This window comes from Stegostoma tigrinum, chromosome 5 (genome assembly GCF_030684315.1).
Source record: "Stegostoma tigrinum isolate sSteTig4 chromosome 5, sSteTig4.hap1, whole genome shotgun sequence".
Taxonomy (NCBI): Eukaryota; Metazoa; Chordata; class Chondrichthyes; order Orectolobiformes; family Stegostomatidae; genus Stegostoma; species Stegostoma tigrinum.
The window spans coordinates 64,069,850-64,097,510 of record NC_081358.1 but is presented as its reverse complement, the minus strand read 5'-3'; the positions used below and the strand labels follow the sequence as shown (position 1 = coordinate 64,097,510).

Here is a 27,661-nt window from a genome sequence, read left to right as displayed (position 1 = left end):
TATAACAATCTTAAGTGATGGCACAGGACCCTTGCCTACAACAAAAATTGGGAATCAGCATTTGTTGAGCACACTGGATATGTCCACTAGATTTCCAGAGGCCATTCCATTATGCAATATCACAGCTAAAAAGATATTGGAAAGTTACTCAAATTTTTCACTAAATACAGACTACCCACAGAGAAACAAACAGATCAAGGGTCAAATGTTACAAAATTATTCAGCGAAGTTATGGATAGCTTAGGAATAAAACAATTCAAATTCACTGCATACCATAAAGAATCAGAATGGTGGCATCAAAATTTAAAGACCATGTTGAGAGCTTATAACCAAGACTATCCTGAGGATCGGGATAAAGGAGTTCCATTTTTGATGTGATGCATCCCGAATTGCAATCTACCAAATTCAATTCATTTGAATTAATTTTTGGGCATGAGGTGAGAAGATGATTGAAATTAATTAAGGAGAAATTGGTGAGTCAGAATTCAGAAATGAGATATTTGAACTATGTGTCAAATTTTAGGGAAAGATGAAATGGAGCTGGTGAATTGGCCAGGCAGCATTTAGATTAGATTACATTAGATTACCTACAGTGTGGGAACAGGCCCTTCAGCCCAACAAGTCCACACCACCCCTTGGAGCATCTCCCCCCCCCCCCCCCCCCCCCAGACCCATCCCCCTATAACCCAAACACCCCTGAACACTACGGGCAATTTAGCATGGCCAATCCACCTAGCCTGCACACCTTTGGACTGTGGGAGGAAACCGGAGCACCCGGAGGAAACCCACGCAGACACAGGGAGAACGTGCAAACTCCACACAGACGGTTGCCCGAGGCTGGAATTGAACCCAGGTCCCTGTTGCTGTGAGGCAGCAGTGCTAACCACTGAGCCACCGTGCCACCCAACAAAAGTAGCATATCATATGATGAAACAATCAGATAAGAAATCAAAAATTCACTATTTTGCTAGTGCAGATAAAGTGTTAGTGACACTTCCAGTGATAGCTGAATCTTTAAATGGTTTAGTGGGCCTTATCAAAGAGAAAGGAAATTGGGCGAGGTGCATTATTTGATAAGAACACCAGATAGAAAAAAATCTCTCTGAATGCATTGTGTGAATACGGTCAAAGATTATTTTGATCGGGAAAGAAAACAAAAAGGAGAATATGTTACTGATTACAATATAATGAAGAACAAAGTCCAGGGGCTTCTGCATTGGACATTCCTCTAACTAAATTGGACAATGTGGAAGTTCTCAAAAAATGGGATAAATTAATGAGTTATCTTGCAGAGGAAAATCAAAATGACCTGAAAGAGTTATTATAATCACATGTTGGAATAAACTGGTAAATAGTAATCTAATTATGCATGATGTAGATATAGGAAACGTTGTCCTAATTAAGCAACATCCTTATGGACTTAACTCTCTAAAGTTGGCACATGTTCAAAAAGAGATTGAATGTATGCTCAAACATAACATAACTGTAACAACTGGAGTTCACCCATAGCAATAGTGCCAAAGCCAGATGGTACCCAACAATTATTTGTGGTCTACCGCAGAGTCAATGCAGTCACAAAGTCTCACTCATATCCTTTTCCACATTTGGAAGACTGTATTGAAGAGGCGGGACAAGAAAATTATATTTCTAAGTTGGGCTTGCTGAGAATATACCTTTATCTGAAACAGCAAAGACAACTTCTGCTTTCATGACACCAAATGGGCTATATAAGTTTAAAGTCCTGCAATTTGGAATGAAAAATGCGCCAGCCACATTTCAAAAACTAAACAAAAAAGTAATTTCTGGATTACCCAACTGTGTGGTGTACATCGACAATCTATTGATTTTAAGTCACAGATAGAAGGAACATTTGCAGCATCTACCAGAATTATTCGATCAACTTCAGGAAGCCCATTTAGTGATAAGCCTGGCTAAGAGTGATTTTGCAAAAGCCCAAGCCACATCCTTAGGCCCTGTCGGTGGACATGGACAGATGGCCTCATAAGATGCAAAAACAAATTGTTATTGAAGAACTCCCCTTCACTCGAAGAAAAGGGAAGTGCTACGATTCCTGGGATTGAGTGACTCTTATTGAAAGTTCGTACCGAACTTAAGCAGTGTGGTTGCTCCACTGTCTGACTTATTGAAGAAATGCAGAGAATTTCAGCAGATGACAGACTGTCAGAAAGCATTTGACAGCCTGAAAGCTGTGTTAGCCACTGCCCCAGTGACTGCCACACTGAATAACACAAAGCTGTTCAAAGTGGCTACCAATGGGAGTGGTATGGGTGTTGATGCTTTACAAAACAACATGAACTTAGAAACATCTATTGGGTATTTTTCCAGAAACTTGAATAATCAACAACAGAAAGATTCTGCGATTGGGAAGGAAACCTCCAACTTGGTGTTAGTGTTTCAACATTTCAACATTTATTTTGGCAGTAACATATCTGAGACAACAGTATACCTTGATCATAACGCATTAAAAGCTTTCGGAGAAATTTAAGGGCAAAAATTAGATTGTTTAGTTGCAACTTTTTATTTCAGCCATTCAATTTGAAAATTATACACATGGCAGGACAAGAGAACGCAATTGTTGATATGTTATCGCAACTTTGGTAAAGAAGACAGAAGTGTCGAATAGTGGGAATAAATGGACCGAAATAGATAGAAGCAGTAAATACTTGCATGTAATGTACATGCATTGTAGTGTATTAATAGAGTAAGGCTACAGGTTTTTAAAAATGAAGCCATCTTTGTATATTGATAGTTCATTTATTTTAAGGGAGGGAAGGTGTGATGATGTTGTGGCTTTATGAGAGTATTTTGTATTTTTTTGAAGACAGACTGTAGGCACCAAGCAGTCTACAAAAGACCACTTGAGGAGACACTTGGCAGCCCTTGGGCTTTTTTTTGAAAACAGCCCGAATGGATGTGGCCAGTTGTCACAGATCAGCATTTCTGAGTTTTGGTTGTTCAGTTGCATCACAAGTTAGGGTCTCAAAACAGTTGGAAGTTTCAGTAAATGTCTCCTGGCTGCTACTCTGTCTCAATTTTCTCTTGACCTTTCTTTCTTGGATTGCAGGACAGCATGTAGGTACCTGTCTGAGTTTGCCTTTCAAGGGCTGTTTGTGATGTTACTATATTGGAATAGTTAATTTGTCATAGTTATGGTAAAAAATATTTGGCTACGTTTTCCAAGAATTGTTATTCTATTTTTTCTTTTTGTTTGTATTTTAAGCACAGTATTTTAAATAAACTGTGTTTTTGCTTAATGTCGAGTAGTTTGACCAGTTGCATTGTATCTGGAAACAGCATTCCATACATTCCTTTAAAACAAGAAAAGGTTAGGGTCTAGGCTATCTTACTGAAACATGTTGATGGGATCTGGCAAGGTTCATAACACTGACATATCAATAAGTGGAAATAGAATATCCTTTATTATCTTGTCAAAACTGTTCATAATTTATAACACCTCAATGAGGTCATCTCTCATTCTTCTCTGCTCTAACGAGAAAAAGTCCAATTTCTCTAATCATTCCTTACATCGAAAATCCCACCTTCCTGGTATCATTCCAGTAAATCTATTTTGAACTCTCTCCAGGACTTTCACATCCTTCCTTAAATTAGGTGACTGGAACTAAATATAATTCTCCAAACATGATCTGCTTTGTAGAGCTGTAGCGTGCCTTTTTTGCTTTTATACTTTATGCCTCTATTTATAAACCCAAAGATCCTAAATGCCTTCTTAACAACTGTTCAACTTGCCTGGCTATCTTCAGAAAGTCATGCGTGTGAAACCCAAAGGTCCTTCTGTTCCTGCACACCCCACAAAATTTTACCATTGAGCCGGTATTGTCTATCCATGTTTCTTCTAACAAAAAGCATCACCTCACATTTTTGTGTATTGAAATTCACCTGCCAGTTGTCTGTTCATTTAGACAACTTGTCAATGTCCTTCTGAAGTTGCTTAGTATTATCCTCACAATTCACTATTTGTCCTAGCTTAGTATCACTTGCAAATTTAGTGATTTTGCCCTCAACCCTCTCTCTAGATCATTCATATAAATAAGAAAAACCAAGGATCCCAAAATTGACCCCTCTGGAACACATCTTTCAACTCATCTCCAACCTGAGAAATGCCCATCTATATCCATCCTCTGTCAACCAGCTTCTAACACACACCGTCAAGTATCATCCAACTCCAGACATTTCTAGTTTACTAACCAACCTGCACAGTATCAAATGCTTTCCACAAGTCCAAATATACAACATCCATAGCACTACCCTTATCCACTGCCCGTGTTATCTCGTCAAAGAACTTAATTACATTTGTTAGACATACCTTCCCTTGACACGGCCATGCCATCCGTCTAACATGAACTTATTTTTCTCCAAGTGGATATTTACCTTATCCTGCATTATGGCTTCCATCAGTTTTGCCATTACTGGTATCAAGCTCACAGGTCTGTAATTTTCTAGGTTATCCTTTTATCCTTTTTTAAACAAAGGCATCACATTTTCAATCCTCCAGTGCCTTGGGACTGATTCTATGTTCAGAAAGACCTGGAAAATTTGTCAACCGATTCACAATTTGTCCCTTACATCTCTCGGCAATCTCGGATGTATTCCATTCAGGCCTGGTGATTTCCTTACCTGCAGTGTTGTCAACCATTTTAGCACCTCTTCTTTATCCATCACAATATCGCTCAATTGCTGAACATTCACATTTTCAACTAGGCCATTGTCACCATCTTCAAATTTAGTAAAGGTGAAGCAAAATATTCATTTAATAAGTGTGCCATATCCTTTGCTTCAGTGAGCAGCTTACCCTGCTTGTTCTTTATGAACCCCACTCTATCCTTCACTAACATTTTACTATTAATATGCTTGAAGAACATTTTATTATTTCTTTTGTGCAACCTTCCATCCTTTCCTTATGCTTTCCTCAGTCTTTGCCTCTTTCCTGCATTTGAGGAACTCGTCTTGACTTCTTTTGCTATTGTGACAATATGTGCCTTTAAGCGGGATTTGTTTGTTCTGGTCTCTTAATAGGGATGTTGTAAACCTGGTGTCAAGGTGTCTGCTCCATGGAAAGCAGAGTAAATAGCTTTGTGTGTTTTTTTTAAATAGACAAAGGAAGTGGGAGGGTCAAACAGATGAGGGGTTGGCGGAGGGGTTGGCGGAGGGGTTGGCGGAGGGGTTGGCGGAGGGGTTGGCGGAGGGGTTGGCGGAGGGGTTGGCGGAGGGGTTGGCGGAGGGGTTGGCGGAGGGGTTGGCGGAGGGGTTGGCGGAGGGGTTGGCGGAGGGGTTGGCGGAGGGGTTGGCGGAGGGGTTGGCGGAGGGGTTGGCGGAGGGGTTGGCGGAGGGGTTGGCGGAGGGGTTGGCGGAGGGGTTGGCGGAGGGGTTGGCGGAGGGGTTGGCGGAGGGGTTGGCGGAGGGGTTGGCGGAGGGGTTGGCGGAGGGGTTGGCGGAGGGGTTGGCGGAGGGGTTGGCGGAGGGGTTGGCGGAGGGGTTGGCGGAGGGGTTGGCGGAGGGGTTGGCGGAGGGGTTGGCGGAGGGGTTGGCGGAGGGGTTGGCGGAGGGGTTGGCGGAGGGGTTGGCGGAGGGGTTGGCGGAGGGGTTGGCGGAGGGGTTGGCGGAGGGGTTGGCGGAGGGGTTGGCGGAGGGGTTGGCGGAGGGGTTGGCGGAGGGGTTGGCGGAGGGGTTGGCGGAGGGGGAGTTGTTGGAGTTGAACTTCTAAGATGTAGCTCTCACTTTCTGCTGCTAGATTCATTCTGTTGGTATTCCTTCTCCTGAACTGGAGGAGATAGAAACTGAACGAAATCTGTTTTGGCAATTTTGCCTTTGAGCATTTATTGGATGCTATTATATTGGAACTGATGAGTCGTAGTTAAATAATATATTATTTTGTTAATTATCCAAAGGATTAAAGTTATGCCGATTCTTCTTTCTTTCATTTATGTTTTAACTATGGTGTAAGAATAAAGCGTGTTCTGCTTAAAGAGTAATAGTTCGACCAATCAAATCATACCTGGAATGCAGTGCCTTACAACCCACCTTTAAATAAGTTAAAAGTTAGGGTCTAGGCTATCTCCATGATAACCTGAGACGGGAACTGGTATGGTCCATAACATATTATTATGGTATGCATACGATACCATTTCAATGTAACTAGTTACCCAGAGTGCTGTAGCTTTGAAAATCCTATATTTATTTCTCTTGGGCACACATCTAGCTCATGCCCTATTCATCTTTTGAAATTCTCCCATTTTTCAAGAACTATTTAATTTACCAAAGGTTAGAAGTCACACAACACTAGGTTACAGTCTAACAAGTTTACTTCAAATCACAAGCTTTTGAAGCACTGCCCAATCATCAAGTGACGTGAGGGAAAGGATACAAGCACAGAAATTATAGGTAGAGAGATCAGGAGATCATACAAATGGTATAATAGAACAAAACGTGTGTTCCAATTTTTAGTCCCCTGAAACCTTATCTTTTCCAACCTGAGATCTTCATCATCGGCTTATTTTTATCCTTTTTCAGTTTGTATATATTTCATACTTTCACCTCTCCCATTCTTACCATAGGTTTCTCAAACTCTGTTTCTGAAGAAGTTGGTGACAAAGGGCTGACTGGACTCAATGATGGTGAACTGTCCACACTGGAAACGTATTCTGGATCAGGAACATAAAGAATCTGCATGAGAACACATGAGAGTGTAAAAGGATGTATTTAATTTAATATAAACCTCATTCACTACAATAAACTCCCTTTAAAATTAAGTGTGCTCATTGTAGTGCTTTATTTACAGTCAATAAATACAATTAAGCACAAAGCTCTACTTAATCATTTCAAATGATATGTTTCTGCAACTACAAGCGGGAGGCTCCCGACGTGAGCTGAATGCAAATACACAAACTAAATCAGCCAAACCCAACAGGTCTGAAAATACAACTGAGGTTAGGGCAGGCAAGATGTGGAGATGCTGGTGTTGGACTGGGGTGGACAAGATCAAAAATCATACGACACCAGGTTATAGTCCAACAGGTTTATTTGAAGTCACAAGCTTTTGGAGTCTGCTCCTTTTTCAGGTAGCTGGGCAGACAGGGGAACAGAGGAGTAGGACTTCTTCTTTCTGTTGCTTTACTGAAGGTCCTGGTGCAAATATGATCTATAGACATTGCAGGTAGGCCAATAAAAAGTTAATACCACATGCCATGTCTTCCACAACCACATGTGTTGGCTATCACAATGGAGCAGCTTGATTTGGAAGGTTTTATTGTTAGGAAAGATTGAAAAGGCTAATTTCTCTCAAAAAAGGAAAGCTCAGGGTAACCCGAGAAGGGTCTTGATGTCGGAAGGATTTCTAGGGTAGACATGTGAAAGGTGTTTTGACAAATAGTTGAGACCAACAACACAGGTAATAAATGGGTAACTGTATCCATCAGGGAATTCAAAGAAAATGTCAGTGAGTGTGGGGTTAGAATACAGAAGCTATAAGTAGCTGAAGCAAACCATATAGTTACACTTAAGAGGAGTCAATATAAACATGGAGGAATAATTGATTCCAACAGACCCGATTTCAGGCATATTTAAGGGCTTGCATCTCTTCTGTACATTTTTGCTCGTTTAATGCCATTTGGGTCAGCTGCTCACCAATGGAGATGACCAAACACTAGCAAGCTCAATTGGCTAGGGAGCTCGTATTTGCTTCCCAAGACAGAAGTATTAACCAACTGCATTCATTAGTTGTGAAGCACTCCATCAGGAAGATTCTGTCAAAAAGTAATACGAGAGGGACAAAAATTGAAATCAAAGGACTAATGGAATGCTGGCATCTATCTCACTGGACTAGTACATAAAAGGTGTGTCGTGATATTGCAACTGGGCAAAGATCTTCATAAATCTGATCTGGGGTAAAGCATTCATTTCACAGAATTCATTGGTGTTTTGGTAATGTTACTGGATTCGTAATCCAAAGCTCCAGCCTAATGCTCCTAGGACATGGATCCCAATCCTACCATGGCAGCTGGTGAAATTTAAATTTAATAAATCAATCTGGAATTAAAAGCTAGTACCTGTCAGGTGGCTGTGAAACCGATTGCTGTAAAACTCCATCTGGTTCATGAATGTCACGGAAACAGTCTCATCTACCTGTGACTCCAGACACAGTAATGTGGTTACTTCTTAAATGTCAACTGAAAAGGCCAAGCAAGCCGATCAGTTCATTAAACTAATATATAAAAGTCAAAAAGGATTGAAATTGGATTGGAATGTGATTTGGGACAGATAGAAAATACCTGTTCAAAAAGGATAGGCATAACCTAAACTGAAAAGGGACCAACATCTTAGCATGGAGAAGTGCTCATTCAATTAAGGGAGACTTTATACTGATTGAGGTGAATGGAGGAATTCCAAGTAGCAGTGTAAATGGAAGGATTGATAGGGAAGGCTCTGAATGTGAGGAGAACACGTCAATTAGAAAAGACAGACAAGAGAGTCAGAGCAAGCAGTAACTCTGAACAACTAAATACAGTTAAGGCTGATGAATGCAGGGCGTGTTTAAGAACATGAAATTGGAACGTCATAGCTATTACAGAAACTTGGCTAAGAGATGGACAAGACTGGCAGCTCAATATTTCAGGTTTTAGATGCTATACAAAGGATAGAAAATGAGGCAAGAAAAGGGGCTGTGCTGGTGCTTTTGATCAAGGAATACATTACTGCTGTAACTAGGGAAGAGATTTCTGAAAAATCATCCAGTGAAAATATTTGGGTAGAAATTACAAGTAAAAAAGATAGATCACTGGTGGGATTTGTTACTATCGGGAGGCCTATAATAAGAGAACTTGGGAAACAAATATGTGGGGAGATCTCAGATATACGAGACCATAACAAAGTTGTAATAATGGGGGGATTTTAATTTTCCAAACATTTACTGGGACTACTATAGCCCTGAAGGTTTGGATGGTGAAGAATTTGTCAAATGTGCTCAGGAAAACTTTATTTTTCACTATATGGATGCTCCTACTTAGAAAAGGAGCAAAGCTAGACCTTCGTTTGGGCAATGAGGCAGGGCAGGTGACTGAAGGTAAAGTAGGAGAACACTTTGGGTCTAGTAATCATAATTCTATTAGTTTCAAAATGATTATAGAAAAGGATAAGCGTTCCATAAGAGTTTAAGATTTTAAGTGGAGTAATGCGAATTTCAACAGTACGAGACAACAACCTTCAAAAGTTGACTGGTGTAGACTGTTCACAGGTAAAAGGACATCAGACAAGTGGGAGGCATTCAAGGGTATGATGACAAGATTTCAGAGGCATTTTGCTGCTGTTAGAGTGAAAGGTCAGGCTGGTAAGAAGAAGAAACAATTGCAGAAATATGTGCATCATCTAGAACTGCGGTGAGATGCCTGATGAATGGAAGGTAGTTAATACTGCACCTCTAAGGATTTAATGTAGATTTGTAGCACGGGTTGTGGATGTTGAGGTTGGTTGGCTCGCCAAGCTGGTTCGTTGTTCTGTAGGCGTTTCATTACCCTGCTGGATAAAATCATCAGCGCAGCCTCTGATGAAGCACTGATAATGGGAACTGCAGATGCTGGAGAATCCAAGATAACAAAGTGTAAAGCTGGATGAACACAGCAGGCCAAGCAGCATCTCAGCAGCACAAAAGCTGACGTTTCGGGCCTAGACCCTTCATCAGAGAGGGAGACAGGGAGAGGGGTCTGGAATAAATAGGGAGAGGCAGACCGAAGATGGAGAGAAAAGAAGATAGGTGGAGAGGAGAGTATAGGTGGGGAGGTAGGGAGGGGATGGGTCAGTCCAGGGAAGACAGACAGGTCAAGGAGGTGTGATGAGGTAGTAGGTAGGAAATGGAGGTGCTGCTTGAGGTGGGAGGAAGGGATGGGTGAGAGGAACAACAGGTTAGGGAGGCGTTCAGTCTCCATCTTCCTGGATCACTCAGTCTCCATTTCAGGTAACCAGCTAGAAAGTGATGTCCATTTCAAGCCCACTGACTCCCAAATCTGCCTAGAATACACCTCCTCCCACCCAACCTCCTGCAAAAATTCCATCCCCTATTCCCAATTCCTCCGCCTCCGCCGCATCTGCTCTCACAATGAGGCATTCCACTCCCGCACATCCCAGATGTCCAAGTTCTTCAAGGACCGCAACTTTCCCCCTGCAGTGGTCGAGAACGCCCTTGACCGCGTCTCCCGCATTTCCGCAACACATCCCTCACACTCCGCCCCCGCCACAACCGCCCCAAGAGGATCCCCCTCGTTCTCACATACCACCCCACCAACCTCTGGATACAACGCATCATCCTCCGACACTTCCACCATCTACAATCCGACCCCACCACCCAAGACATTTTTCCATCCCCACCCTTGTCTGCCTTCCGGAGAGACCACTTTCTCTGTGACTCCCTTGTCCTCTGCACACTCCCCTCCAACCCCACCACACCCGGCACCTTCCCCTGCAACCGCAGGAAGCGCTACACTTGCCCCCAAACCTCCTCCCTCACCCACATCCCAGGCCCCAAGATGACTTTCCATATTAAGCAGATGTTCACCTGCACATCTGCTAATGTGGTATACTGTATCCATTGTACCCAGCGTGGCTACGTCTACATTGGGGAAACCAAGCGGAGGCTTGGGGACCACTTTGCAGAACACCTCCGCTCGGTTCGCAATAAACAACTGCACCTCCCAGTCGCGAACCATTTTAACTCCCACTCCCATTCTTTAGATGACATGTCCATCATGGGCCTCCTGCAGTGCCTCAATGATGCCACCCGAAGGTTGGATGAACAGCAACTCATATTCCGCCTTGGAACCCTGCAGCCCATGGTATCAATGTGGACTTCACAAGCTTCAAAATCTCCCCTTCCCCCACTGCATCCCAAAACCAGCCCAGCTCATCCCCCTCCCCCCACTGCATCACAAAACCAGCCCAGCCTGCCTTCGCCTCCCCAACCTGTTCTTCCTCTCACCTATACGCCCCTCCCACCTCAAGCCACACCTCCATTTCCTACCTACTACATCATCCTGCCTCCTTGACCTATCAGTCTTCAGTCCCGGGCTGACCTATCCCCTCCCTACCTCCCCAACTATACTCTCCTCTCCACCTATCTTCTTTTCTCTCCATCTTCGGTCCACCTCCCCGCCTCTCCCTATTTATTCCAGGCCCCTCTCCCTGTCTCCCTCTCTGATGAAGGGTCTAGGCCCGAAACGTCAGTTTTTGTGCTCCTGAGATGCTGCTTGGCCTGCTGTGTTCATCCAGCTTCACACTTTGTTATCTCTGATGAAGCACTGTTGTCTTTTCCTACCTGTTATTTGAACTCTGGTGTCTAATGGGCTGGATTATTTCATTTCTAGTTTTCCTTCGCAGTGGAGTGTATATAAAGTTGCACTCTACATGTTTATTATGACTTTCTTAGTGGAGTACCAGGCTTCTAGGAATTCCTGTGCTTGTCTCTGCTTTGCTTGTCCCAGGATCCTGGTGTTATCCCAATCAAACTGGTGGTTCTCCTTATCCAGATGGATAGAGATGAATGAGTATCGGTCGTGTCTTTTTGTTGCCAATTGATGTTCGCATACCTTTGTGGTTAATTTCCTTCCTATTTCTCCAATGTAGTGTTTGTCACAGTCTCTGCAGGGAATCTTGTATATGACACTCGTCCTGTCCATAGTGGGTAGTGGGTTTTTGGTTCAGGTGAGCAGCTGGTGAAGGGTTGATCTGGATTTATGTGCTCCTCTGATGCCCAGCGGTCGTAGGAGACTTGTGGTCAGTTCAGATGTGTTCCTGATGTAAGGTAGCGTGATGAGTGTGTTGGGACACGTACTATCTTCCTGGTGTCATTCATGTGATATGCATCTTCTGACGCAGTTTGTTGGGCATCCATTGTTTTTGAATACCTGGAAGAGGGACTCTTCTTCTTCTTGGCGTAGTTCTGTGCTGCTGCAATGTATTGTTGCCCTTTTAAATAATGTTCTCACGCAACTTTGTTTGTGTGCGTTAGGGTGGTTGCTGTTGAAATTCAGTACTTGGTCAATGTGTGTGTGGCTTACCTGTGTGCCTTTGTTAGGAATTCCCCATTTGTCCAGCATTCTACCATGGCATCCAGGAATGGGAACTGTTTGTTCTTCTCCTCTTTTCTGGTGAATCTGATTCCGATAAAGGTGTTGTTTACTAGTTAGTCTGTCTCCTCTAGTTTGGTCCATTTAATAACAACAAAGGAGTCGTCCACGTAGCATCTCCGTAGTTTTAGCTGGATTAGCAGAAGGGCCATACTTTCAAGTCTCTACATCACCGCTTCAACTCTTAGTCTGGAGTCAGGTGATCCCATGTGTGTCCGTTGATCTGTCCATATATTTGGTTGTTAAAGGTGAAGTGGGTGGTAAGGCATAGGTCCAGCAGCTTCAGCACATTGTTGTCGAAACAGTGTCACTAGGGTCATGTTCTTGTTTTAGTGCTAGTGGTATTTCTATCGATGTGAATAGGGCAATAACGTGAAATGATACCATTGTCTCTTCATCTATTCTTATGTCGTTGATGGAATTAGGAAACTCTTGGGCTGAGTGGATCGAATAGGGTGGCTTGTTGACAAGGTGTTTGAGTCTCCTTTGTAGCTCCTTGGCTAATCCACGTGATGACCTGCCTGGGATGGAAACTATGGGTCTGAGGGGTGCTTCCGGTTTGTGTACTTTCAGGAGGTCAAAGAATCAGGGGTGTTAGTTTCTTCAGGTTTCATTAAGAAGTCTGTTTTGTTGAGTCTTTTGAGTCTCTTTAGTGTGATAGGAATCTTGCTGCCCAGTTGTGGTGTCGGGTCTGTCTGCACTTGCCGGTATGTGTTCTTGTCTGCTAGTAGTGCATGTGGCTTGGAGAGCTAGTCCTGTTTATTTAGTATTACAGTCATGCATCCTTTGTCTGCTGGTAGTATTGTGATGTTCTTGTCCTTTTTCAGTCCTTCTAGGGTTTTCCTTTCAGCTGTGTTGGAGATATTGCATTTGCTTTTTCTGATCAGTGTCAGGATCACTGTCTGTCTTATGGTTTATTGTGTTTCTTCATTGATGCTGTTGGTCACCAGTATGGCTTCCAGTTTGGCTAGGAATTCTGTTTTGTTGGTATCTCTGTAGTTGCAGTTGAGTCCGTGAATGAGGACAACTTTCTCAGTGTCCGTCAGTTTCCTGTCTGAGAGGTTTCTTATCCAGGTGTCTACTCAGTTGTCATCGTTTTGGTGCGTTGGTTTGGCTAGTTTATCCTGAAGGCTCTGTCTTTTCCTGGCGCTTGTGCTCCATTTACTGATGCTGATGGCTCATCCTTGGTCCGTTGTCTAGTCTTGATTGGTAGCTTCCTGGAACAAAGAGTTTTTTGGTGCGTAATTTGTCTGTTATATCTGTGATGCCGGATGCGTGGATCATTTATCATTACCTTTAAAAATCCTGCGGCCGTTGTGTTCTGCAGTTTTGTGAGCTTATGGGTTGTTGGAGGGTTTTGTATTTCAAACTCTGTGGTAATGCCTGGCTTGTCTGGCGTCAATGTAGGAAGTAAAGTTGTTTGTGAGTAGTGCCCTGTCGTTTGGCATAGTTCTCCCATTTTTGCGCAAATTTGAACATACTTCGCCCATAGGTCTCTAAGGTTTTAGAGAAGATTTGTAGCTCAGGTTATGGATGCTGCGGCTGGTTGGTTCGCCAAGCTGGTTCGTTGTTCCACAGACGTTTCATTAGCCTGCTGGGTAACATCATCAGAGCAGCCTCTAACGAAGCACTGTTGTGTTTTCCCACCTGTTACTTGAACTCTGGTGTCTGTCGGGCTGGATTCCTCATTCTGGTTTTCCTTTGCAGTGGAGAGTATATGGGATCGAACTGTGTGTTTAATGATGCCTTTTTTAGTGAGTACCAGGCTTCTAGGAATTCACGTGCTTGTCTCTGCTTTACGTGTCCCAGGATCCTGGTGTTGTCCCAATCGAATTGGGACAATTATGTGGATAACCCACAGCAACCCTTTGCCAACTGCTCAACCGAACCAAAGGCCCACTACCCATTATGGACAGGACCAATGTCATATACAAGATTCCCTGCAGTGACCATGACAAACAGTGCATTGGACAGACAGGAAGGAAATTAACCACAATGGCACACGAAGATCAACTGGCAACAAAAAGATACGACCAATACTCACTCATCTCTATCCACATGGACACGGAGAACCACCATTTCGATTGGGACAACACCAGGATCCCGGGCAAGAACGGGAATTCCTAGAAGCCTGGTACTCCACTAAGAAATCCATCAATAAACATATACAGCTTGACCCCATTTACACTGCACTGCCAAGGAAAACCCGAAGTGGAGTAATCCGGCCCGAGGGCACCAGAGCTCAAATAACAGGTGGGAAAACTCAACAGCGCTTCCTGGAGGCTGCGCTGATAACGTTACCCAGCAGGGTAATGAAACATTTGTGGAACAATGAACTAGCTTGGCAAGCCGACCAACCATAATATTGCAACATTGTTTAAGGCAGGTTGTAAGGAGAAACCAGGGAACTGTGCACCTGAGATTCTGACTTCTGTTGTGGGTAAATTGTTGCAGGTGATTATAAAGGATGGGATCTATGAACTTACAGAACGGCAAAAATTGATTAGAGGTAGTCAGCACGGTCTGTATAAGGAAAACCATGTCTCATAAACTTCATTGAGTTTTTCCAGAAAGTTACCAAAAAGGTTGATGATGTCAGAGTAGATGACACATGTTGTTTAATTGGATTTCATTAAAGCTCTTCACAAGGTTCTGCATGGAAAACTAATTAGTAAAGTTAGGTCTCATGGGACTCAGGGTGATCTTGCCCGAAACCGAAAAGTGGGACAACATTAGCCACTCTCCAATCCGCAGGAACTGATCCTGAATCTATAGAACATTGGAAAATGATTACCAATTTGTCCACGATTTCTAGAGCCACCTCCTTAAGTACCCTGGGATAACTGAAACTGAAACTGAGGCGTGGCTTCAAGTGGACAGGGTTTGGGAAATGAATATTCAAGGCTATACGTTCTATCGAAAGGACAGACTGACGGGCAGAGGGGGTAGGGTGGCCCTGTTGGTGAGGAATGATATTCAGACCCTTGCGAGTGGGGACATAGAATCAGGAGATGTAGAGTCAGTATGGATAGAGCTGAGAAATACTAAGGGTAGAAAGACCCTAATGGGAGTTATCTACAGGCCCCCAAACGGTAGTTCAGATGTAGGGTTGAATCAGGAGTTGAAATTGGCCCGTTGCAAAGGTATTACTACAGTTGTTACGGGAGATTTCAACATGCGGGTAGACTGGGAGAATCAGGATGGTACGGGACCCCAAGGAAGGGAGTTTGTGGAGTGCCTCCGAGATGGATTCTTAGAACAGCTTGTACTGGAGCCTACCAGGGAGGAGGCAATTTGGTGTTGTGCAACAAACCGGATTTGATCAGGGACCTCGAAGTAAAGGTGCTGGCTTGAAGGGCCGACTGGCCTACTCCTGCACCGACTGTCTATTGCCAATTGGATATAAAACTGGCTTAATGACAGGAGACAGAGTAATTGTGGAGGGTGTCTTTTTGGACTGGAGGCCTGTGACCAGCAGTGTTCCGCAGTGATCGGCTCGGGGTTCTATTTCGTTTGTCATTTATTTAAACGATTTGGATGAGAATCCAGAAGACATTGTATATAAGTTTGCGGATGACACCGAAATTGGCAGCATTATAGGCAGTGAAGATGGTTTTCTAAGATTACAAAGGGATCTTGAACAAATGGGTCAATGGGCTGAAAAATGGCAGATAGAGTTCAATCCAGGTATATACAAGGTATTGCATTTTAGTACAACAAACAAGGGTAGGGCTTATAACGATTAATGGTAGGGGGCCTTGGATAGTGTTATAGGGCAAAGGGGCTTGGGGTGCAGGGACACAATTCTTTAAAGTTTGCATCACATATAGAAAGGCTAGTTAAAGAGGCCTTTGGCACACTTGCCTTCATTGTCCAGTCCATTGGGTACGGGATTGGTATGTTATGCTGATGGTGCACAGGCCACTGGTGAGGCCAGAACTAGATACAGTTCTGGCCGCTTAGTAATAGGAAGGATATTATCGAGCTGGACAGGGTTCAGAAGAGATGTAGTAGAGCTGTTCGGTTTGGAAGGTTTGAGTTACAAAGAAAGGCCAGATAGGGACCTTTTTTCACTGGCATGTAGGAGGTTGACACGTGACCTGATAGAAGTTTATAAAATAATGAGAGGTATAGCTAGAATTAATGGTAGTTGTCTTTTCCCTAAGGTGAGGAATTTCAAGACTAAAGGCACATTTTTCAGGTGAGCGGACAGAGATTTTAAAAAACCTTGAGGCTTTTTTTTAATAAAGAGATGGTGGTGTGCTTGTGGAATGAACTTCCAGATAAAGTGGTGGATGTGGATACAATTACAACATTTAAAAGACATTTGAATGGATGTATGAACACGAAAGGTTTGGAGGGATATGGACCAGGAGTAGGTTGGTGGGAATAGCCTAATTTGAGATTATGTTCGACATGGATTGGTTGGACTGAAGGGACTGTTTCCATGCTGTAAGACTCTATGACAGGCCCAGCACAGGCGAGGTCAGAGTGCTGTACAGATGTAAGGGAGTTATTGCGGGAGTCCTCCACACTAACTCCAGACCCCGTGGCATCAGGTCAAACATTGTAAGGAAGGTCCTGCTGGCAACTATCTACCCACTGCAACCCACAGGCAAATGAATCAGTCCATATCCTTGTTGAATACCAGCTAGAAAAAGTACTAAGAATGACAAGACAACAGAGTGGGGAACACTGTGTAGGGAATTTCAACGTGCACCTAAAACACTAGCCTAACAGATTAGATTAGATTAGATTAGATTCTCTACAGTGAGGAAACAGGCCCTTCGGCCCAACAAGTCCACACCACCCTTTGTGGAGCATCCCACCCACACCCATCCCTCTATAACCCACACACCCTTGAACACTATGGGCAAGTTAGCATGGCCAATCCACCTAGCCTGCACAGCTTTGGACTGTGGGAGGAAACCAGAGCACCCGGAGGAAACCCAAGCAGACGTAGGGAGAATGTGCAAACTCCACATAGACAGTTGCCTGAGGGTGGAATCGAACCTGGGTCCCTGGCGCTGTGAGGCTGCAGTGCTAACCACTGAGCCACTGTGCCACCCCAAAGCTCAGCATCAGCATTACTGATCTGGCCAGTCGAGTCCTCAGTGACACTGGCAGGCCCCTGGGAAGCACCGAGGAGCAGGTAAAGCCTGGTGTGCTTATCCACTTGTCTCTTAACATTTTAAGGTAGGTGAAATACATAGTCAAAACACAGATTTAAGAACTGGCTTCCAGCATCCAAAGTTCTTTTGGTTTTAGGTTAAGCTGGAACTGTACAAAATGTTAGTTACTCCACAACTATAACATTGTGCAGAGTCTGGAATCTACATTATATGCGATAGCACTGGAGAGGGTGCAGAGGAGTTTTATCAGGATGCCTGGGTGGGAGTAAGTTATGTAGAGCGATTGGACAGACTGGGATCATCTTCCTTAGATCAAAGGAGATTGAGAAGGGGCATGATTGAGATGTACAAAATGATGAACGGGTCTCGACAGGAAGAAACCTTTCGTCATGACAGAGAGATCAATAACCGGAGCATAGAGTTCAGCTCTATGGTTAGCTCTATCAAACCATTCGGGGGAGAATGGTTAGATGGAGGAAATGAGAGAAAATTTCTTTTCACCCAGACAGTGGTGGGAATCTGGCATCCCTGCCTGTAAGAATCGTTTAAGGCACATTTAGATGTGCACTTGCAATGCCAAGGCTTACAAAGCTATGGGCAAAGTGTTGAAAATTGAATTAGAATAGCTTAAGTGGTTATTTTTGACTGATAGTGGAAATGATGGGGCTTTTTCCATATTGTAGATCTCTGTGACTGCTCGACTGGGACTGTAGCAGGTCATGAAAGAATGAACAAGAGGGAAAAGTATCTAACCTAATCGTCACCAGTCCACCTGTCACAAGTATCTCTGTCCACAAGAGGACAGATTAGAGTGACCACCACACAATCTTTGTGAAAGAAGAATCTGAAAGACCCTCCATCGTACAGGGCATTACTTCACAGTGCTGAATGGGATACATCTCGGACAGATCGAGCAACTGAAGGCAGGGTATCAGCAGAACTGCAGTCACCCACAATTTGCAACCTCAAGGCTTGATAAATCCCTCCCTCTACTATTATCGTCAAAGTAGAGGATCAAGCCTGGTTCAATGAAGAGTACAGGATTGCATGCCAGCAGCAGTTCAACTGTAAGAATTTCAGCTACAAGTGCCAATGGATGATCCATTCCAGCCTCCGCCAGCATCACAGATGTCAGTTTTCAGCCGATTAAATTCACTTCATATGATATCAAGAAACAGTTGAAGGCACGAGACATTCTAAAAATCATACAAAGTCTTATATTTGAGAACCTGCTGCATTCCTAATCCAAAAGAACCAATTCCAAAGAACAGTACAGTACAGGAACAGGCCCTTTGGCACACCAAGTCTTCAGTGACACACACAACCAGAGGAATGATACATCATAGAAAGAGGCCATTCAGCCCATCAAGTCCATGCCAACCCAAAGACACCTAGATGCCGCTTCTAATCCAATCTTGCTGCATGTAGCCCAAAACCCTGCAGCTTAAGCACTTCAGATACAGATCCAGGTACTTTAAGAAAGAGTTTAGGGTGTCTGTCTCAACCACAAATTGAGGCAGCGAATTCAGGCTACCCACCACCCTCTCAAATTTAATACACCTCAATCATGTCACTTCCTCAGCCTTTTCCATTTCAAGGCAAACAACACCAACCTTTCCAATTCACCAGTCCTGCCAATATTTTAGTCAATCTTCTCTGCATTCTCTCCAGGGTAATTATACCCTTGCTGTAACACACTGACCTTCCTGTAATACCTGTGCGATGCTCCTCTTGCTCAATGTTGGAGCTCAGGGACATGGCTGATGTCCCTGACTCCTTCACATGCAGGAACCTTGTCCAGCTGCAGCTCTTGTTAGACCGCATGACGGCTCTGGAGTTACGGATGGACTCACTTTGGAGCATAAGTGATGCTGAGGGGGTCGTGGTTAGCATGTTTAGTAAGTTGGTCACACCGCAGGTTAAGGTTACTGAGGGAGAAAGGGAATGGGTGACCAAAAGGCAGAAAGAGCAGGAAGGCAGTGCAGGTGGCCCATGCAGTCATCTCCCTCCAAAACAGGTATACCGTTTTGGAGACTGTTGGGGGAGATGGCTCACCAGGGGAAGGCAGCAGTAGCCAGGTTCATGGCACCGTGGTACAGAAGGGCACGAAAAAGAGTGGAAGGGCTATAGTCATTCGCGATTCACTTGTAAAGGTGAATAGATAAGCGGTTCTGTGGTTGAAAACGAGACTCCCGAATGGTATGTTGCCTCCGAGGTGCACAGGTCAGGGATGTGGATAATGGATGTGTGGATAATATGTGGATATATGGATAATGATGGGATAGTTTGGGGGGGTGGGGCGCTTAGATTAGTTCACAGGTCGGCATAACATCGAGGGCCGAAGGACCTGTTCTGCGCTGTGTTGTTCTATGTTCTATGTCTCAGATCGGCTGCAGAACATTCTGAAGGGGGAGGGTAAACAGCCAGTTGTCGTGGTGCACATAGGCACCAATGATTTGGGAAAAAATGGGATGAGGTCTAACAAGTAGAATTTAGGGAGTTAGGAGCCAAGTTAAGAAGTAGGATCTCAAAAGGTAGTAATCTCAGGATTGCTACTCAGTGCAGAAATGAAAGAACAGACACGATGAATGCATGGCTTGAAAGACGATGCAGGAGGGAGGTGTTCAGATTTTTGGGACATTGGGACCGATTCTGGGGAACGTGGGACTATTACAAATTGGACGGCCAACACGAGGGCCGGACTGTAACCAATGTCCTTGGGGGTGCTTTTGCTAATGCTGTGGGGGAGGGTTTAAACTAATGGGAGGGGGAATGGGAATCAAATGTTGGACAGAAAGCAGGTAGTGACTAAAGCCTGTAGGGAACAAGATAATGGAGCCAGTGTGACTAAAGGGAATAGTAGTCAGGGGGCAGATAATGAATACAAACGGACAGGTGGTCTGAAGTGCATTTGTTTTAATGCGAGAAGGGCAGCACGGTGGCTCAGTGGTTAGCACTACACTCTCACAGCGCCAGGGACTCAGGTTCAATTCCAGCCTCGGGCGATTGTCTGTGTGGAGTTTGCACATTCTCCCCGTGTCTGCGTGGGTTTGCTCCGGTTTCCTCCCACAGCCCAAAGATGTGCAGGCTAGGTGGATCGGCCATGCTAAATTGCCCATAGTGTTCAGGGGTGTGTGGGTTACAGGCGTATGGGTCTGGGTGGGATGATTCAAGGGGCGGTGTGGACTTGTTGGGCCAAAGGGCCTGTTTCCACGCTGTAGGGAATCTAATAAAAAGTGTAGTAGGTAAGGCAGATGAGCTTAGGGCTTGAATTAGTAGCTGGGAGTATGATGTTATTGCTATTACTGAGACTTGGTTGAGGGAAGGGCATGATTGGCAACTAGTTTTACCAGGATATCGATGCTTCAGGCGGGACAGAGAGGGAGGTAAAAGGGGTGGAGGAGTTGCAATACTGGCCAAAGACGATATCACAGCTGTACTGAAGGTGGGCACTATGGAGGACTCAAGCAGTGAAGCAATATGGGTAGACCTCAGAAGTAGGAAGGGTGCAGTAACAATGCTGGGGCTGTACTACAGGCCTCCCAACAGCGAGTGTGAGATAGAGGTACAAATATGTAAACAGGTTATGGAAAGGCGTAGGAGCAACAGGGTGGTGATTATGGGAGATTTTAACTTTCCCAACATTGACTGGGATTCACTCAGTGTTAGGGGTCAAGGTGGAGCAGAATTTGTAAGGAGAGTCCAGGAGGGTTTTCTAGAGCAGTATGTATGTAGTCCAACTCGGGAAGGGGCAATACTGGACCTGGTGTTGGGGAATGAGCCCGGCCAGGTGGTTGAAATTACAGTAGGGGACTACTTTGGAAATAGTGACCACAATTCCCTAAGTTTTACAATACTCATGGACAAAGATGAAAGTGGTCCTAAAGGAAAAGTTTTAAATTGGGGAAAGGCCAACTATACCAAAATTCGGCAGGATCTGGGGAATGCAGACTGGGAGAAACTGTTTGAAGCTAAATCCACATTTGATACATGGGAGACTTTCAAAGAGAGGTTGATTAGCGTGCAGGAGAGACATGTTCCTGTGAAAATGAGGGATAGAAATGGCAAGATTAGGGAAACATGGATGACAGGTGAAATTGTGAGACTAAGAGGAAAAGAAAGCTAAGAGGAAAAAAGAAGCATACATAAGGTCTCGGCAACTGAAGACAGATCAAGCTTTTGAAGAATATCGGAAATGTAGGGCGAATCTGAAATGAGGAATTAAGAGTGCTAACAGGGGGCATGAGATATTATTAGTAAGGACAATCTCAAAGCCTTTTATTCAAATATAAAGAACAAGAGGGTAACTAGAGAAAGGGTTGGCCCACTTAAGGACAAAGAAGGAAAGTTACGCATTGAGTCAGAGAAAATGGGTGACATCCTTAACGAGTACTTTGAATTGGTATACACCAAGGAGAGGGACATGACAGATGTTGAGGTTAGGGATATATGTTTGCATACTCTAGATCAAGTCAGCACAAGTAGGGAGGAAGCGTTGGGTATCCTAAAATGCATTAAGGTGGACAAATCCCCAGGTCCGGATGGCATCTATCCCAGGTTGTCGAGGGAAGCCAGAAAGGAAATAGTCGCGGCCTTAACAGATATCTTTGCAGCATCCTTAAACACAGGTAAGGTCCTGGAGGACTGGGGAATTGCTAACATGAGCAATTATTAAACCCTTGTTTAAGAAGGGTAGCAAGGATAATCTAGGTCATTGTCAACCGGTGAGTCTGACATCAGTGGTAGGGAAGCTGGTGGAGAAGATACGGAGGGATAGGATCTATTCCCATTTGGAAGAAAATGGGCTTATCAGTGATAGGCAACGTGGTTTTGTACAGGGAAGGTCATGTCTTACCAACTTAATAGAATACTTTGAGGACGTGACAAAGTTGATTGATGAGGGAAAGCCTGTAGATGTCATATACATGGACTTCAGTAAGGCTTTTGATAAGGTTCCCCACGGCAAGCCGATGGAGAAAGCGAAGTCACATGGGGTCCAGGGTGTGCTAGCTAGATGGGTAAAAAAATCTGGCTGGGCAACAGAAGACAGAGTAGTAGTAGTAGAAGAAGGGGATTTCTCAAATTGGAGACCTGTGACCAGTGGTGTTCCACAGGGATCTTTGCTGGGACCACTGTTGGTTGTGATATACGTAAATGATTTAGAGGAATGTGTAGGTGGTCTGATTAGCAAGTTTGCAGATGACACGAAGATTGGTGAAACAGCAGATAGTGAGGGGGACTGTCAGAGATTACAGCAGAATATAGATAGATTGGAGAGTCGGGCAGATAAATGGCAGATGGAGTTCAATCCGGGCAAATGCGAAGTGATGCATTTTGGAAGATAGAGCGAACTATACAGTAAATGGAAAAATCCTGGGGAAAATTGATGTACAGAGATCTGGGTATTCAGGTCCGTTGTTCCCTGAAGGTGACAACGCAGGTCAATAGGGTGGTCAAGAAGGCATACGGCATGCTTTCCTTCAGCAGACGGGGTATTGAGTACAAGAGTTGGCAGGTCATGTTACAATTATATAAGACTTTGGTTTGGCCTCATTTGGAGTACTGTGTACAGTTCTGGTTGCCACATTACCAAAAGCACGTGGATGCTTTGGAGGGGGTGCAGAGGAGGTTGACCAGGATGTTGCCTGGTATGGAAAGTGCTAACCATGAAAAAAGGTTGAACAGATTAGGATTATTTTCATTGGAAAGGTGGAGATTGATGGGGGGACCTGATTGAGATCTACAAAATCATGAGGGGTATAAGAGAAAGTGGATAGCAAGAAGCTTTTCCCCCCCAGAGTGGGGGACTCAATTACAAGGGGTTATAAGTTCAAATTGAGAGGAGGAAAGTTTATGGGAGATACACGTGGAAAGTTCTTTACGCAGTGTGTGTGGGTGCCTGGAATGCGTTGCCAGCGGAGGTGGTAGATGTAGACACGATAGTCCTTTGAGAAGTTGACCAAACAGGTAGATGAGAGTAAACCGGTTGATGTGGTATATATGGATTTCAGCAAGGCGTTCAATAAGGTTCCCCACAGTATGCGGAGGAATGGGATAGTGGAGATATAGCAGTTTGAATCAGAAACTGGCTTGCTGCAAGAAGACAGAGGGTGGTAGTTGATGGGAAAGGTTCATCCTGGAGACCAGTTACTAGTGGTGTACCTCAAGGGTCGGTGCTGGGTCCACTGCTGTTATCATTTTTATAAATGACCTGGATGAGGGTGTAGAAGGATGGGTTAGTAAATTTGCAGACGACACTAAGGTCGGTGAAGTTGTGGATAGTGACGAAGGATGCTGTAGGTTGCAGAGAGACATAGATAAGCTGCAGAGCTGGGCTGAGAGGTGGCAAATGGAGTTTAATGCAGACAAGTGTGAGGTGATACGCTTTGGTAGGAGTAACCGGAAGGCAAAGTACAGGGCTAATGGTAAGATTCTTAGTAGTGTAGATGAGCAGAGAGATCTCAGTGTCCATGTACACAGATCCTTGAAAGTTGCCACCCAGGTTGACAGGGCTGTTCAGAAGGCACACAGTGTTTTAGCTTTTATTAATAGAGGGATCGAGTTCCGGAACCAAGAGGTTATGGTGCGGCCGCACTTGGAGTATTGTGTAGAGTTCTGATCACCGCATTATAAGGAGGATGTAGAAGCTTTGGAAAGGGCGCAGAGGAGATTTACTAGGATGTTGCCTGGTATGGAGGGAAGGTCTTACAAGGAAAGGCTGAGGGACTGGAGGCTGTTTTCATTCGAGAGAAGAAGGTTGAGAGGTGATTTAATTGAAACATATAAAATAATCAGAGGGTTAGATAGGGTGGATAGGGAGAGCCTTTTTCCTAGGATAGTGACGGCGAGCACGAGGGGGCATTGCTTTAAATTGAGGGGTGAAAGATATCGGACAGTTGTTTCTTTCGTCAGAGAGTAGTAAGGGAATGGAACGCTTTGCCTGCAACGGTAGTAGATTTGCCTACATTTAAGTCGTCATTGGATAAGCATATGGACGTACATGGAATAGCGTAGGTTAGATGGGCTTGAGATCGGTATGACAGGTCGGCACAACATCAAGGGCCGAAGGGCCTGTACTGTGCTGTAATGTTCTATGTTCTATGTATCTGGACAGGTACATGGATGGGCAGGGAGCAAAGGGATACAGACCCTTAGAAAATAGATGACAGGCTTAGACAGAGGATCTCGATTGGCGCAGGCTTGGAGCGCCGAAGGGCCTGTTCCTGTACTGTAATTTTCTTTGTTCTTTGACCAGAAATGCACACAATATTCCCGTTGTGGCCTCACCAGTGCCTTATCCTTTCATCATTATATCCCTACTCTTATACTCCAGGTCTCTACCAACAAAAAGGAGCATTCCACATACCTTCTTTATAACCTTACCTGTCATGCTATCATCAGGGATCTTTGCACTTGCACACCAAGATCTCTCACTTCACCAACCCTCTCAGTATATTCCTGCTTATCGTATGTTCCCTTTTACTGTTTGGCCTCTCAAAATTCCTTACCTCACACTTATCAGAGTTGAACTCCATCTGCCTCTTTCCTGTCCACTCTACCTATATTATTTTGGATCTACAGCTATCCTCTGCACTAACCACTACGTCACCAAATTGTGTCGCCTGCAAATTTCACAATTGTGACAGTCACATTCAAATCAAAATCTTTTATATGTAAGACAAATGGCCAGGGTCCCAACACCAGGCCAGCAGAACAATATTTAAAGCAGCTTTCAATCTGCAAGGGCTGCCATCGGCCATGCCCTTTGTTTCCTGTTACTAAACCAACTTTGGATCCAATTCGACACATTATTATATATTCCATGGGCTTTCACTTTGTTGACCAGTCTGCCATGTGGAATCTTATTAAATGCTTTACTAAAATCTGTGTCGACAACATCCACTGCACTACCCTCATCAATCCTGCCTCTCACTTCCTCAAAGAATTCAATCAAATTTCTAAATCATGACCTTTGCTTTTCAAAACCATGTTGACTGTCCTTGACTCATCCCTACCTTCCTAAGCGACAGTTTATCTGATCTCTCAGGATTGATTCTAGCAATTCGTCCATCAATGAGGAAAGACTAACTGGTCTAATTATTTGTCATTTCCTTTGCACCCTGTTTAAGCAATGGAACATTTACAGCCTTCCAGTTTTCTGACACCTCACCTGTATCTGGAGAAGGTGGGGAAAATAATCCTCAGAGCATCTGCTATTTCCCCCCTGATATCCTTCATAATCCTCCGGAATAATTCATCTGGCCCTGTTGGCTTATCCATTTTAAGGCTTCTGCCTCCTCTATCATTTCCTGTCTCATCATGATTATTTTGTCCAATATTTCATCCTGCTCCTCTTTGATTACTACATCTACATAATTACAATTGTTTGGGTCCATGGGTATAAAAAAAATTTCATTTAAAATTTTTTCGATATCTTCTGCAACTTCTCACACATTCCCTCCTTCATCTCTGACAGGTCCCACTTTTGTGTGAACTGTCCTTTTTTATTATTTTATATACTCACAAACTATCTTCGGGTTTTCCTTTACATTGCTTGCTGATTTTTTTTTCATGCCCTCTCTTTGATTTCATTATTGTTTCTTTAACTAGATTAACATGATGCCTTTCTAAACAAAAAACTTTTTGCCTCCACAGGGTCCATATCCCTTTGTTCACTGCCAATTCATGTATCTGTCAATGTGCCTCTTGAATGTCACTATTATATTTGCTTCTCCCAACTTGTCTGGCAGCACATTCCAAGCACTTATCACTCTATATAAAAAAAAAAATCCCCACTTCTCCTTTAAACTTTCTTCCTTTTATCTGAAACTTATATTTCCTCTGAAATTTCTATTCTGGGGTAAAGACACTGACTATTAATCTATCCATGCCTCTCATAATTTTATAAACTTCTCTCAGTTTGCCCCTCAGCCTCCGACATTCAAATGAAAACAGACCAAATTTGTCCAATCTCTCGTTATAGCTGATACTCTCCAGACCAGGCAATACCCTGGTTAACTTTTTCTGTACCCTGTCCAAAACCTCCACATCTTTTAACAGTGTGTCAAACTGAACTGTACACAATATTTCAAAATGTGGCTGAACTAAAGTTCTATACAGCTGCAACACAACTTGCAAATTTTGTTCTTGATACCCCAACCAATTCATAGCAAGCATGCCATATGCCTTCTTGGCCACCTAATTCACTTGTATTGCTACTTTCAGGGAATTGTGGACCTGTATACCTAAATCCCTCTGTACATTAATCCTTCTAAGGGTTCTGCCATTTACTGTTTACTTCCCTTCCCATTCGATCTTTCAAAATGCATCATCTCAGAGTCGTCAAGATTAAACTCCATTTGTCATTTCTCCACCCAAGTTCCCAGTCTGTCTCTATACAGTCATCATCATAATCTGCAGCTCGCCCAATCTTTGTCTCGTCTGCAAGCTTACCGATCAGGCCGCCTATATTCTCCTCCATACTATCTGTATATAATATAAACAACAGGTGTCTCAGCACTGATCGCTGCTGACACCAGTGGCACAGATCCCCTGTCCACTTCACAGATCCCTTGACTGCTCTCTATCTATGACCATGCCATTTCTGCATCCACCTTACTAGCTCACTACAGATCTTGCGAAACTTCACCTTCTGTATCAGCCAGCCTAGAAGGGCATTGTTAAAGGTCTTGCTAAAATCCATGCAGACGACGCCAACTGCCCTGCCTTCAGTCTTTTTTGTCACTTGATCAAAAGACTCAATCATTTGGGAAACATGACCTCCCTGCTGCTGCACTGCCTTTCACTAACAAAATCATTCTTTTTTAAACGTGAGTAAATCCTATGTCTAAGAAACTCCTCCAATAATTTCCCTACCATTGTCATGAGGCTCACTGTCCTGTAATGTGCCAAATTATCACTGTTGCCCTTCCTAAACAATGGAACAACACTGGCTATTCTCCAACATTCTGGGACCTCTCCTGTTACTAAAGAGAATACAAACATTTTGTACAAGGCCCAGCAATTTCCTCCCCCTTAGTATTTGAAGACAGATTCCATCAGGTCTGAGGGATTTATCAACTTTAATGCTTTTCAAAACACTGAACACCGCCTAAATCAGTTCAGCTACAACACTGGTTGTTACCTGACAATATGGAAAATTGCCTAGCATGTAGACAGTATACAGAAAGCAGGATAAATCCAACCAGCCCCATGATTCCAGCAGAAGAAGAAATCAGGGCTCAAAATACATGGAGACAGCAGGTGAATTTGTGCCAAACACCCTGAAAATTCATTCATGTGGGCAACCAGAGAAACGTCATCACTGTATGCAGAACTGACAGAATAGGCGAGGATTTGCTCCAATCAAAGTCTGAATCT

At 43.9% G+C, this 27,661-nt stretch overlaps 1 protein-coding gene across 1 annotated transcript in view; it reads right to left on the bottom strand.

Moving 5' to 3' along the window:
- oxr1a (oxidation resistance 1a) overlaps positions 1 to 27,661 on the bottom strand; it is a 451,468-nt gene that overhangs the window by 113,811 nt on the left and 309,996 nt on the right. Inside the window, exon 5 of the mRNA XM_059646345.1 lies at positions 6,589 to 6,702. Coding sequence (XP_059502328.1) covers positions 6,589 to 6,702 — 114 coding nt within the window. The remainder of the gene's footprint in view (positions 1 to 6,588; positions 6,703 to 27,661) is intronic.